The sequence below is a fragment of the Microcaecilia unicolor genome, chromosome 12 (genome assembly GCF_901765095.1).
Source record: "Microcaecilia unicolor chromosome 12, aMicUni1.1, whole genome shotgun sequence".
Taxonomy (NCBI): domain Eukaryota; kingdom Metazoa; phylum Chordata; class Amphibia; order Gymnophiona; family Siphonopidae; genus Microcaecilia; species Microcaecilia unicolor.
Genome location: NC_044042.1, coordinates 85,588,816 through 85,602,755, shown reverse-complemented (window position 1 = coordinate 85,602,755; position 13,940 = coordinate 85,588,816). Strand labels below are relative to the sequence as shown.

Here is a 13,940-nt window from a genome sequence, read left to right as displayed (position 1 = left end):
TCAGGGGCTGGAAGAACTCTGCTATTTTCACACAGTCCCTGAGGGAGGACCGGTGTTGGCTTATCACCAGTAAGAGGGTGGTGGGATGAGCCCAGCTAGAGATATGCTGAGGCTATCAGCGAAAGTGTGAAAAGCTGACTATTTGAAACTGTGAACTTTAAACTGGCAAACCCTGAATGTGCTTTGGTTGTTTTTTTGTGTTTTGTTTTGGAGACAAGACTGTGCTCAGGGGAGGGAGACAACTTCCCTCTTGAGTTTAAACTTTTAAACTCCCCTCTGAGTTTTCCAGCACTGCTGAAGGATAATGCTTAAAACCAACTATATACTCACAAACTGTTACACAACTGATTGGGCTTTACCTGGAGGGTGAAGTGTTCCTTCCTTTATTTCTTCAGAAGGTGAAAGAACAAACAGACAAGTACTGTGTATTACTGGAGAACTGTTTCTACCAAAGAATTATTGGTGTAAGGATATTGTCTGCTCCTAGGGTGTCACCTAAAGGTTAAATGGAACTGTGATTAACCCTGATTGCTTTATACTTTATTTGATTCTTTCTTTTACCCAGAGAGCTGCTCTGATACGCAAGACTAAAATCCTGCACCAGATTCGGGGATTGAGATTGCAGTAAATTTTTTTGTTGTTTTGTGTTTTCTGAGGCCCATTATTCAGCAGCCTCCCCCAAAGACAAGAAAAGATCTTAATCAGACTTCATATCAGCAGTACAACCAAGGGACGCATTACAATACATATTTGCTCAGATGCCCAAATACTGACAGATCCCCAAGAAGAACCTATTTAGAGGAAGAAGGTACAACCTCAATCGTAGATTATTTAAAAATAAACAAAATTTAAGAAGGTATTTTGAAAAGTTCCTCTTGAAAGTGGCATTGGTTCAAGACAGGATTCCATACGTCTGAGCTTCATCCTTTGGAAGCTTTCATCTCTTCTCCTGCAGAAAAAGAGCTGGAATTATTCATAGACAACACTATAATTATGTTACTGCTTCTACAGACAAAGCTTTCCATTTCTGGACCCATTATTCCACTATTCAGTTCTGTTCTGCGTAGCTCCTACTGGAAGATCTTAACGAAAGAAATATGAATAGCTTCTGAAAATGTAGTTGTTTGTAAGGCTTTTGGATAGATAGGTGATCTTTCATAAGTTTTGTTACCTCACTATGATGATGACTACGAGCCTGATATTTAACTACAATGGCCAGTGGTTAAGTAAACGCCAGCTGCTGTGGTTAACATGAAACTGGGGGCCCGATATTCAAAACAGTTTAAATGGCCAGGAGAGGCTCCTGGCTGTTTAAATTACCTGTCTAGGGCTAATCAGCCATTTTCAGTGGCACTTAACCAGACAGCGCCGGCCAAAATTGGCTTTCGATTATACTGATTTGGCCGGGATCAGGAGATCACCAGCCATCTCCCGATTTGTGTTGGAAGATGGCCGGCGATCTCCTTCGAAAATAAGCAGGCTAGTCAGTTAAGTACTGCTATTCAGCACAAGCTAAGATAACCACATAAATAGGTTCTTCATAGTCAGTTAAGTGTCAAATATCACACTTAACCGACTATGTTTTTGCTGGATCTGTATACGCAGAAATTCTATTCTGAAGCCTGGACAGGGCCTGGCATTGAATTTCTGGGTATAAGGCCGGCAGCAGTCAGCAAAATGTTGATCACTGCTGGCTGAATATCGGTCTCCAGTACTGGTACCTGGATACTAAATGATGCTGAATGTCCAGTTTCTACACTGATCCAAAAGTATTATCCAATTAGTTGTGATATTTATCTAATTAGTGATCTAAATATGGCTGCTAACTGGATAAATGTTGGCTGTGCCCAAGCTGTAGCCATGGACTACCATGGCCTTCCTTGGATAGTGCTGAGGGGATCAGATGGAATAGTCAGTGGCACGATCCCATTAATACCATCGAATGCCCCCCTCACTGGGAGTCACCTGGTAAGCAGTGCCGGTTTAAGGAAATTGTTGTACTGTGGAAGGACTTAAGGTTTTTACTTACTGAGGAGCTTCCTTTCCATTGAAAGAGACCCATGTCCTGTACATTTATGCCATGGAGATATATTGAGTTCATTAAGTCTGTTCCCATATGCTTCATAATGAGGACCACTGACCATTTTAGAAGCCACCTTCTTGACCGACGCCACTGAGTTGATATCCTTATGAAGGAACGATAACTAGAATTGTACACAGTATTCTAAACAAGGTCTGACTAGAAAGTTATACAGGAGCACTATCACCTCCTTTTTCCTGCAGACCATTCTTCTCCCTCTGTACTAAAGCATTCCCTGAGTACCAGGGAAACCTGCTTCAAATCCCACTGCAGCTCATTGTGATCTTGGGCAAATCACCAACTACCTCATTCTATAACTTACATTTACATGCCGATAGCCCATAAGTTATAGAATACCAGCACTTAAATGCATGACTGTTGCAGTTACCCACATAAGTACAAGTTGGGTGCTAAATGGTCATCTTTAGCACGCAACTCGTTAGCGCATAAATTCAAGGGGACGTGCACAAGGGAATGAGTATGTCCAACATTTACATGGCTAACTTATAGAATACTGCAAATTAAATGCTAAAGTGCTACATTTATATGTAAGTATTTACGTCTGGTATTGACATGGCGTAAGTGGGTTCACCTAAATGTAGGCATAGAGATGCCAACTTACACTGGTATTCTATGACGGAATATGGGTGCCCAGATAGTGCCAGTGCCTGCAAAGAGGTGGGAAAATGTGGGATACAAATGCAATAAATAAATATCTACAGATAGTTGTGTCTAAGGGAAATATCTGAATAATGGTGGCAGTTAGGATATTTCCCTTTGAATATCAACCCGTCATTCTATACATTATATCAGTCATTATATCAGAGTATGGGGATGCAACCATGGGTGTGGAAGGGTGCTGGAGCCTTTACATGCATACACTATACTGAGCAGATAATGAAAAATAGTGAGAGACAAACAGGAAGTGGATTTCAGGGAGAAAGGAACCAGAAAGAAGACTGGTGTATGGAGCAGTTCAGTAGGATGGAGAAGGAAGACTAAGAAGGAAAATGAAAGAGAATTAGGAAGGAGTGACATGGAGACATGGAAGGTGAAACAGGGGAAGGAGTGTGAAAGCTAGCTACGAGTGGAGAGAGCAGCAAAGAAAGAAGAAATGGAGAAAAATGAGAAAAAAAAGGGCAAAATCAATAGGGATGAGCAGTCGTTAGAAACAACAAAGGAAATGCCATAGAGGGGCATAATCGAACGGCGCCGGCCATTTATATGGCCAGCGCCACAAAGAGCGGTCCCGAACCATATTATCAAAAAAGATGGCCGACCATCTTTTGTTTCGATAATACGGTTGGGGCCAGCCAAATGTCAGAGATGGCCGGGTTTGAGATGGCCGGCATCAGTTTTCGCCGATAATGGAAACCGATACCGGCCATCTCAAACCCGGCCAAATCCAAGGCATTTGGTCGTGGGAGGAGCCAGCATTTGTAGTGCACTGGTCCCCCTAGCATGCCAGGACACCAACTAGGCACCCTAGGGGGCACTGCAGTGGACTTCAAAAATTGTTCCCAGGTGCATACCTCCCTTACCTTGTGTGCTGAGCCCCCCCAAATCCCACTACACACAACTGTACAACACTACCATAGCCTTAAGGGGTGAAGGGGGGCACCTACATGTGGGTACAGTGGGTTTTGTGGGTGGTGGAGGGATCCCATTTACCACCACAAGTGTAACAGGTAGGGGGGGTGGGCCTGGATCCTCCTGCCAGAAGTGCACTGCACCCACTAAAAACTGCTGCAGGGACCTGCATACTGCTGTCATGGAGCTGGGTATGACATTTGAGGCTAGCATAGAGGCTGGTAAAAAAATGATTTTCATTTTTATTTTGGGTGGGAGGGGGTTGGTGACCACTGGGGGAGTAAGGGGAGGTGATCCCCGATTCCCTCCTGTGGTCATCTGCTCAGTTGGGGCACTTTTTTGAAGCTTGGTCCTAAAAATAAATGGGCCATGTGAAGCCGGCCAAGTGCTTGTCAGAGCCGGCCTTCTTTTTTCCATTATCGGCCGGAGCCGGCCATCTCGTAACCACGCCCCCGTCCCGCCTTCCATACCCTGCCGAAACGCCCCCTTGAAGTTTGGCCGGCCCTGCAACGGAAAGCAGTTAAAGCCGGTGAAAATCGGCTTTCGATTATACTGATTTCGTCGGCTTCAGAAGATAGCTGGCCATCTCCCGATTTGTGTCGGAAGATCGCCGGCCTTCTCATTTGAAAATAAGCAGGATGGTCTCTGTCATTTCATGTCATTTTCATATTAAAATAACATGAAAGCATACGAAAATTCAACACTTTACCTTCTTCATAAAATAGTGTGCACTATTTTAGAAGAGTGAACACTATTTGAGAAGAGGGCCCAATATTGAAACTCCATGTATGCACACAGTATTTCTCAAATAGTGTGTGCTCTTCTTAAGCAGTGCACACTACAAGAACTGTGCAGTCAGTAGGAGGGCATTTTTCTTCCTTTCTGCCTCCCTGTTGGTTGGCTATTGAAACCTGTGGGGTCACGTATGTCACTTTTCTTCCTCTGCATTCCCATTGGTTAGCTATGGATCAGTGGTAGGATACTTACTTGTTTTCTTTGCAACCCCATTATTTGCCTAAAGTCTGTGGGAAGGTACTTTCCTTCTCTGCCTACAGCTGTGTGTTTGTTTATGCTTATATGGCTCATTTTCTGTTACATTCTCACAAAGGGGGTGAAGGTGGGGGTCCATCAAGCCCGGTATCCTATTTTCAACAGTGGCCAATCCAGGTCACAAGTACCTGGCAGGATCCTAAAACAGTAAAATAGATTTCATTATTCTTATCTCAGGTATAATCAATGGATTTCCCCAAGTCCAACTTAATAATTGGTAGTGGACTTTTACTCCTACCATTACTACTGTTTATATTTTCTATAGCGCTACTAGACATGTGCAGCGCTGTACACTAAACACATATGAGACAGTCCCTGCTCAACTTTTACTAATTTCTGTAGCACTACTAGATGTACACAGTGCTGTACTACATGTATATGAAACAGGGGGGGTGCACAGCGGCGATCCGCCCCGGGTGGCAGCCAATCTAGGATCGCCAGTTAACTTTTGGGTCAGCGGTCAAACCCAGATAATCAAAGCTGGGAATCACGCATGCCCTGGCATTGAATATCTGGGGTAAGTTCAGCTGGCGACTGGAAACGGCTTGCTAGCTGCTTACCGCCACTGACTGTATGTCAGGCCCTCTGTGTATTTGTCCTAAGCTTTCTTGAATTCAGATACTTCCCACCCCCAGCCCGTCATCATTTACGGCGCTCAAAAGGGTTAACGCGGGAGCACTTACCACCACCTCAATGGGTGGCAGTATGGGCTCCCTCCGAAATGGCCGCGTGGCAAGTGCTTTACTTGCTGCACGGCCATTTCCTGGAGGAAAGCAAGACTTCTCTTTTACCAGCTGCAATAAAAGGGAGCCTTGGCGAGCATGTAAAACATGCTCGGACACCAGCGCCAGCCCCTTTTTGCCATAGCTTGGTAAAAGGGGCCCTTAATCTCCACCAGGGAGGCCATTCCACACATCCACCCCCTTTTCCATGAAAAAGTGTTTTCTTAGATACACTCCTTGTCTGTCTGCTTTAATCTTCGTCCTATGTCCCCCTCATTCCAGAGGTTCCTTTCAGTTTAAAAAGACTCCATCCTGTTTATATCTTTTTGAAAGTGCGGTGTCCAGAATTGTATACAATATTCTAAATGAGGTCTCACCTAGGGTTACCATACGTCCGGATTTACCCGGACATGTCCTCTTTTTGAGGACATGTCCGGGCGTCCGGACGGATTTGGCCAGCCTGCCCGTTTGTCCGGATTTCTGGACAAACGGGCTGGCTGGCGGGCGTGGGACTCCTCTCCCCTACTCTACTCTACTATCCCTGGTGGTCTAGAGGTACCTCTTCGTCTTCGGGGCAGGAAAGAGCCCCCTCTTTCCTGCCCAGAGCGCTGCTGCTAGCTGCCCTGCATACTGTGAGTCCGGCCCTCGGCATTTCAAAATGGCCGCCGAGAGTTGAAGCAGCCTCGCGAGACTTCAACTCTCGGCAGCCATTTTGAAACACCGAGAGCCGGACTCACAGGATGCAGGGCAGCTGGCAGCAGTGCTCCGGGCAGGAAAGAGGGGGCTTTTTCCTGCCCCGAAGCGGTACCTCTAGACCACCAGGGATAGTAGAGTAAGAGGAGGGGAGGTGACGGGGGGGGAGTGGAGGTGACAGGGGAGGGAAGGTGATGGGGAGAGGAGGGGGTGACCGGGGGAGGGGAATATGTGTCAGGGGTGGGGCGAGTGCGTGAAAGGGGCAGGGCAGGGGACATGAAAGGGGCGGGGCAAGTGTCCTCTTTTTATGAGGACAAAAAATGGTAACCCTAGTCTCACCAGAATCTTATACTGGGGCATCATCGCCTCCTTTTTCTGCTGGCCATTCCTCTCACTGTGAACATCCTTCTGGCTTTTGCCATTGCTTTTTCTACCTGTTTGGTCACCTTAAGATCATCAGAAATAATCACTCCTAAGTCCCATTGTTCTTTCATGCAGAGAAGTACTTCACCCTTATCCTGTACCACTTTCCCTGCATTTTTCTAGCTTTAAATTTTAGCTGTCAAATTCTAGACCATTCTTCAAGCTTTCCTAGATCCCTACTGCAGATTTTGGTATCATCTGCAAAGAGGCAAATTTTATCACAAAAATAGTAAAAACAAGCTGTGATGAAACAGTGGGTTTCCAAGCCTGAAAACTGTATTATTTCATGAAGTGTATTTCTCTTAATTGGCCAGCAGATGGCGCTTGTTTTGAGTTTTAAAGCTGTTGCAGAAAAAGACTGGAAAGGCAATCTGCAGTACCATTGGGCAGCTACTTTCAAAATTGATGCCCTGGGCTCTGATTGACCCTGGATTCAAATCTAGCCTGAAGGTACTGGATTTTCCCCAGCCTCACCCAGGGAGCAGAGAAAGAAAGATCTCTTTACTGAGGCCCTGTGAGCAGCTACAGTTCCTGAACTCCTCAGGTACTACCCAGGTAGTAAACAAATGTTTAGTTTTATAATTGATCCATATTCAGTTACCTGTTATTGTCTGCTGATTTCACCTTTTTCTGTTCACTGTTCAAGTTCTGTGACAATAAACCTTTTTTAGTTTATTTACTCTACTGTCCTTGGCTGATTAAGAATCCTGATTTGTGTTTTGGGTCTGTGGGTGCTTTCTGGGACCTGTGGGGACCCCTTGAGTGTGGTCCCAGTGTCCTACAAATTACTGGGGAATAACCTGAGTGGGAGACTAGCCCAGAGGCAAGTGGGACCCTGGTGATGGGAGGAGGGTGCTAGTATAGAGCACATACCCAGATGCAGGTGGGCCTGCTGGGGACAGACCCTCCAGGTGGCCGCAGGGTTAACCCCAGACGGGTGCTAGGCGTTTCATGACACTCTCCTCCGGCAGTAACAGGTGAACTAGGAGGTCCACATCCTCCTTGGAGAAGTGGGGCTTCCTGGAATGATCATCATTCTTATTCCCATCTCCTTCCATCAAAAATAATAAATACATGGAGCCCCGATGAACATATATCCTTCCACCATCTGCTGAACACATCTAACTTCTTTCTTACAAATGAAAAATGATACAAATCACAGCATACATTGGATGTATTCTATAATTGAGTGTGCAACTTAATTGACAAGCAGTTAATTGGCACTAATTGGTAATTTGGATTTACATGCTCATCTTGCTAAGCGCTATTCTGTACAGATGCATGTGTAAATCTTTTGGTGCAGACGTGAAAAGAGGCATGGCCAAGGGAAGAGTATGGGAGAGTTGGGGTATTCTCTAAACATGCGGGCACCATGTCTAATTTACACGCTAGGATCTCCATTGTTTGACTATGCCATAGACATAAAAACATGACGGAGGATAAAGGCCATATGACCCATCCTGTCTGCCCATCCTCTGTAACCCCTAATTCTTCCTGTTCCTAAGCGATCCCACATGCTTATTCCATGCCTTTTAAAATTCTGGAACAGTCCTCGACTCCACCACCTCCACCGGGAGGCCATTCCAGACCTTCACCACCCTTTCTGAGAAATAATACTTCCTTAGGTTACTCCTAAGCCTGTTCCCTCTTAACTTTGTCATATGCCACCTCATTTCAGAGCTCTCCTCCATTTGAAAAAGGCTCTCTTCCTGTACATAAATGCCCTTGAGATATTACGTTACATTAACAACCACAGATTGGTTTTATCCAGTCCACGTGTGGCACATTATGAAACCACTCGTCACTGAGCCTTCTTTTTCATTGCTCCAGCGTTTTGGAATTTACTCCCTTTGATAGTATGGAGCAAACTCTCTATAAAAAATTTCAAAACTGCTTTTTCACCAGACCTATTTGATCTGACTGGTGGGGAGGGGAGTCCTAGGGGCTGCAGCCTACTAGGCTCTGTGAGGAATGTTTATTATCTGATTGCTATTGGTTGTTGTGATTGAACCCTTTCCTTTTATGAATTGTAGTTCTTTTTTCATATTTCTTTGTGTGATTTAGATTGTAAACTGCTTTGTCCTGCTCTGTCAGTAAAAAGCGGTTATAGGGACTGTCTCTCTGTGTCAGGTGTTCAGCGTTGCATGCGTCTGGTAGCACTATACAAATGTAATAATAATAATAGCAAGTCGGAAATAAATAAATAAATTACACCAGGTTTCGGTTGGTGTAAATCCATGCACCTAAAATTGGGCTCAATTCGTGGTGCTCAGCACTATTCTACAAACAGTGCCCAACTTATCAGTGCCGTTTATAGAATAGCGCTCAGCGCTTATTTTTTTTTGCCACCCAGATGTTGGTATCATTTATAGAATTTAGTCCTATCAGTCTTTCTCAGTTCAAGGTTAGGTATATTGATAAAGGGAAATGGGACTTGATATACCACCTTTCTGAGGTTTTTGCAACTACAGTCAAAGTGGTTTACATATATTCAGGTACTTATTTTGTACCTGGGGCAATGTAGGGTTAAGTGACTTGCCCAGAGTCACAAGGAGCTGCAGTGGGAATTGAACCCAGTTCCCCAGAATCAGAGTCCACTGCACTAACCACTAGGCTACTCCTCCACTAGCAACATTCCATGTAGAAGCCTGCCCTTGCAGATCAGCAATGCGGCTGCGCAGGCTTCTGGTTCTGTGAGTCTGACGTCCTGCACATACGTGCAGGACGTCAGACTCACAGAAACAGAAGCCTGCACGGCTGATCTGCAAGGACAGGCTTCTACATGGAATGTTGCTAGTGGAATAGCAACATTCCATGTAGAATCTCCAATAGTAGCAACATTCCATGTAGAATCTCAAATAGGGAAAGGGAAAAGGGACTTGATATACTGCCTTTCTGAGGTTTTTGCAACTACATTCAAAGCGGTTTACGTATATTCAGGTACTTATTTTGTACCAGGGGCAATGGAGGGTTAAGTGACTTGCCCAGAATCACAAGGAGCTGCAGTGGGAATTGAACTCAGTTCCCCAGGATCAAAGTCTGCTGCACTAACCACTAGGCTACTCCTCCACAGAAAAAAAAAAAAAAGGGCTCTGAATGGATTCAGATATTTTTTTTTTTTTTGCCGTGACAACTTGTAATCTGTTAGGTGTGCTGCCAAGTAATATGTGATTGTGTTTGAGCAGACGAGCAGACATAAATCATGAGATGAAACATTTCTCGAGGGACTATTATATGCAGATAGAAAAACACTATCAACCACTGTCAGTGCAGGGATGGCAGTGTGAGTAGGGGACTCCTGTGAGAACTGTTGACTTAAGAGAAAAAAACATTTTTAAAATCTAATTTCTGCAGTGCTGTAGTTGCAGCAGATTGGAAGGATTAGTAGTTAATCCAGCAGTTCCCAAACTATGCACTGTGACACCCTGGAGCACCACAGTAAACTCACAGGGTAGCTGCAGCATATTTTAAGACCTCCATGGAATGACTGGTCACAAGAGAGGACCAATTGTTTTGGCAACTGGGCATCGCCCAGCATTTCCCCCTGTTTCTTCCTTTCTCCTCCCTAGATGGACCATTGGTCTGAACCAATATGGCTATTCTTATGTTCTTATGTCCCCCTCTACCCCAATCTACCTTAAACTGTGTCTTCAAGGAGATTCCCTAGCAGTAGCGGCCTCTTTTCTGCCGCAACCCGCCCCCTTCTGTTGCAAATTCATTTTTACATAGGGACAGGTCACAGCAGAAGAGAGGCTCTGAGCCACAAGCAGCAGCGGTGAATTGCTGCTGCTGCTACTGGGGAACCTCCTTGAAGACACGGTTTAAGGTAGAATGGGGGGTGGGGAGGGTGTTAAGGAAGAGAGAGGGAGGGAGAGTGGAGAAAAGAAAAATACTGAATTGGGGGATGGAGAGAAAGAGAGTACTGATGGACCCAGGGAGTTAGGGAAGAAGGAAGAAAGAGAAAAGCGATGGAGGCGAGGGAGGGAAGAAATGATGGCCAGGAGGGAAGAAAGAGAGAGAAGTGATGGACCGACCCTGAGTGGGGTTGGAGGGAGGTAGGGAAAGGTAGGACTCCACGATGCCACCACCTACAATGCCGGGGGCGGAGGGGGTGTGAAGAAGAGAAGACCTGAGAGGAAATGTGTGCCTAGGGGTGTCATGAAAAAATTACATAGAAACTAAGGGCACCATGAACCATGAAAGTTTGGGAGCCACTGGGTTAAGGAGAGGTGAATTGGAACCTAAGGATGAGTGACTGATAATTGCAGTGGATTGCAGATGAGATGGTTCACAGAAAGAACAGAAAAAAAAAAGTAGCACAGACATCTATAGATTCTGTAAGAAAGAGCCGGAAATGGTTATTCATCTCTTTAACTGGCTGTGAATTTCTCATGGCAGAAAATGTCTATACTTTTTTGGGGTCCTGCCTGGTAGTTGGGACTTGGATTGACCACTGTAGGAAACAGGATGTCAAGCTTGATAGAGCTATGGTCTGTCCCAGTATGGCAATGCTTATGTTCTTATCATGCAGGCAGTAAAGCTTGAATGGCTGATGGCTTAAAGATAATCCAGTAAAACACTGGGGTACCAGTGTCCAATTCTTCTACAATACCGCAACTACCCTCACCGTATCTTAATTGCAGGACATGCCCAGTTACAGTTGTCCAATGGCTGTGCTTTGCTCCTTGTCTCCGTTTCACTGATAAGATAACACTGCTGTTCCTCTTCAAAGATTCAGTGCTGGAGTCCAGCCTGGGTCTGGCCACATGCTTTTCTGCTGGAGGGGGTTCTGGTGGAGGAGGGAGATCTGTAAGAGAAACACATTTATAAAACAAAATTTAAAAAAAAACAGGTAAGGTCAAGAAATACCCAGAATTCATCCATTTGAAGGACACAATAAAAATAGCGATCACATCACACCACTATCACATCATTTTGGACACATGGTGCTGCTGGTACAATGTAGGAATGAAAATGAGTGCTTTCATATAGGTTGTGTAGGCAAAAGAGTTGTCTTAAGAGTTCTGTTGGTGTTTTATTAACTGCATTTAAGAAGCACAAACAAACAGGTACTAATATAGCCCTCAAAAAAGTTTTCTGGAGGGAGTTATTGGGTCTGTAGACATTCAACAACATGTCATTTGTTCGCTCCACAATCAATTCTGGAGCAGGTGTGGCCTGACCATTAGGACACTGCCAAGAGGGCCCATGCCAGTTGGGGACCCACTCACCCTTAGCTTCTATCTAATTTCATCACTTTTGATAGGTGATTAGGGACCCATGACCCTTATTGCCTGGGGGCTCAGATCTGTGTCAGTCTGTCTCTGTTCTGGAGTAAGATAAATCTTTCACCAGAACTGGTAGTCTTCTTCAGACAGCTAAATATCATGGGAAAGGGGATGGAACTTGATATATCACCTTTCTGTGGCTACAATCAAAGTGGTTTACATGTTATATACAGGCACTTCTTTTGCATCTGGGGCAATGGAGGGTTAAGTGATTTGCCCAGAGTCACAAGGAGTTGAAGTGAGAACTGAACCCAGTTTCCTTGGTTCTCAGGCCACTACACTAACCACTAGGCCACTCTTTCACTCTGTGGGTTAATATTTGAATGTTGCAGTCTGTATAGAGAGTGGTGCTGAATATACCTAGAGATCGCTGAGTGGCACAGGCTCAATGAATAATGGTGACATTCAGCTGCTGTCTATAAAGCTATGTAGTTTGGTTTAGAATTAGCCTTTTTGCTGGCTGAATATCACTGGCTATCCTTAGAGTTACAAATATCAACAAATTTATGAGCACTAGTGAGTGATTCACCTTAGGGTGAACTGATAACAGTTGTGCCATTTGTATGAGACTCTATCCTGTTTAATTTAATTTGATTTATATAGCTAACTTGTTGAATACTTGGTCAGCTATTTGTTGATATTTGAAGATTAGTGGACCAAGAGAGGATGTGTGTGTTTGACAGTTATCCTTAGAGTTAGGCAGAGCCCTCGTGCTGCCCCTGCATTATGGGATGGTGCCTGGCCAGTCTCAGAATTTTCAGCAGCACAATTTGAAAACTCACAAATAGGGCAAATAGAAGCTTTTGAATATTGGACAGTAGGTTTGTACACGAAAGGACTGACACCCCTGGATATCCTTTTATTTCTCTTGCATATCCCATCTGGAACCTTACATAAGTACATAAGTATTGCCATACTGGGAAAGACCAAAGGTCCATCAAGCCCAGCATCCTGTTTCCAACAGTGTAAATCCAGGTCACAAATACCTGGCAAGATCCAAAAAAAGTACAAAACATATTATACTGCTTATCCCAGAAATAGTGGATTTTCCCCAAGTCCATTTAATAATGGTCTATGGACTTTTCCTTTAGGAAGCCGTCCAAACCTTTTTTAAACTCCGCTAAGCTAACCGCCTTTACTACATTCTCTGGCAGCAAATTCCAGAGTTTAATTACACGTTGAGTGAAGAAAATTTTTCTCCGATTCATTTTAAATTTACTACTTTGTAGTTTCATCGCATGCCCCCTAGTCCTAGTATTTTTGGTAATCGTAAACAGACGCTTCACGTCTACCCATTCAACTCCACTTATTATTTTATATACCTCTATCATATGTCCCCTCAGCCGCCTTTTCTCCAAGCTGAAGAGCCCTAGATGCTTTAGCCTTTCCTCATAGGGAAATCGCCCATGCCTTTTATCATTTTCGTCACGCTTCTCTGCACCTTTTCTAATTCCACTATATCTTTTTTGAGATGCGGCGACCAGAACTGAACACAATATTCGAGGTGCGGATGCATCATGGACCGATACAGAGCATTATAAAATATTCTCATTTTTGTTTTCCATTCCTTTCCTAATAATATTTGCTTTCTTAGCCGCAGCAGCACACTGAGCAGAAGGTTTCAACGTATCATCAACGACAACACCTAGATCCCTTTCTTGGTCTGTGACTCCTAACGTGGAACCTTGCATGACATAGCTATAATTTGGTTTCCTCTTTCCCACATGCATCACTTTGCACTTGCTCACATTAAACGTCATCTGCCATTTAGACGCCCAGTCTCCCAGTCTCATAAGGTCCTCTTGTAGTTTTTCACAATCCTCCCGCGATTTAACGACTTTGAATAACTTTGTGCCATCAGCAAATTTAATTACCTCACTAATTACTCCCATCTCTAGGTCATTTATAAATATGTTAAAAAGCAGCGGTCCCGGCACAGACCCCTGCGGAACCCCACTAACTACCCTTCTCCATTGAGAATACTGACCATTTAACCCTACTCTCTGTTTTCTATCTTTTAACCAGTTTTTAATCCACAATAGAACACTACCTCCTATCCCATGACTCTCCTTTGTAGTCTTTCATGAGGTACCT

General features: G+C 44.4%; 1 protein-coding gene across 1 annotated transcript in view; it reads right to left on the bottom strand.

The window, feature by feature from the left end:
* Positions 1-345: 345 nt before the first annotated feature.
* Positions 346-13,940, bottom strand: part of LOC115481707 (roundabout homolog 3-like) — a 163,295-nt gene continuing 149,700 nt past the window's right edge. The window contains exons 15-16 of the mRNA XM_030221044.1: positions 11,186-11,365; positions 346-949 (exon numbers count right to left, since the gene is read on the bottom strand). Coding sequence (XP_030076904.1) covers positions 921-949; positions 11,186-11,365 — 209 coding nt within the window. The 3' untranslated portion in view covers positions 346-920. The remainder of the gene's footprint in view (positions 950-11,185; positions 11,366-13,940) is intronic.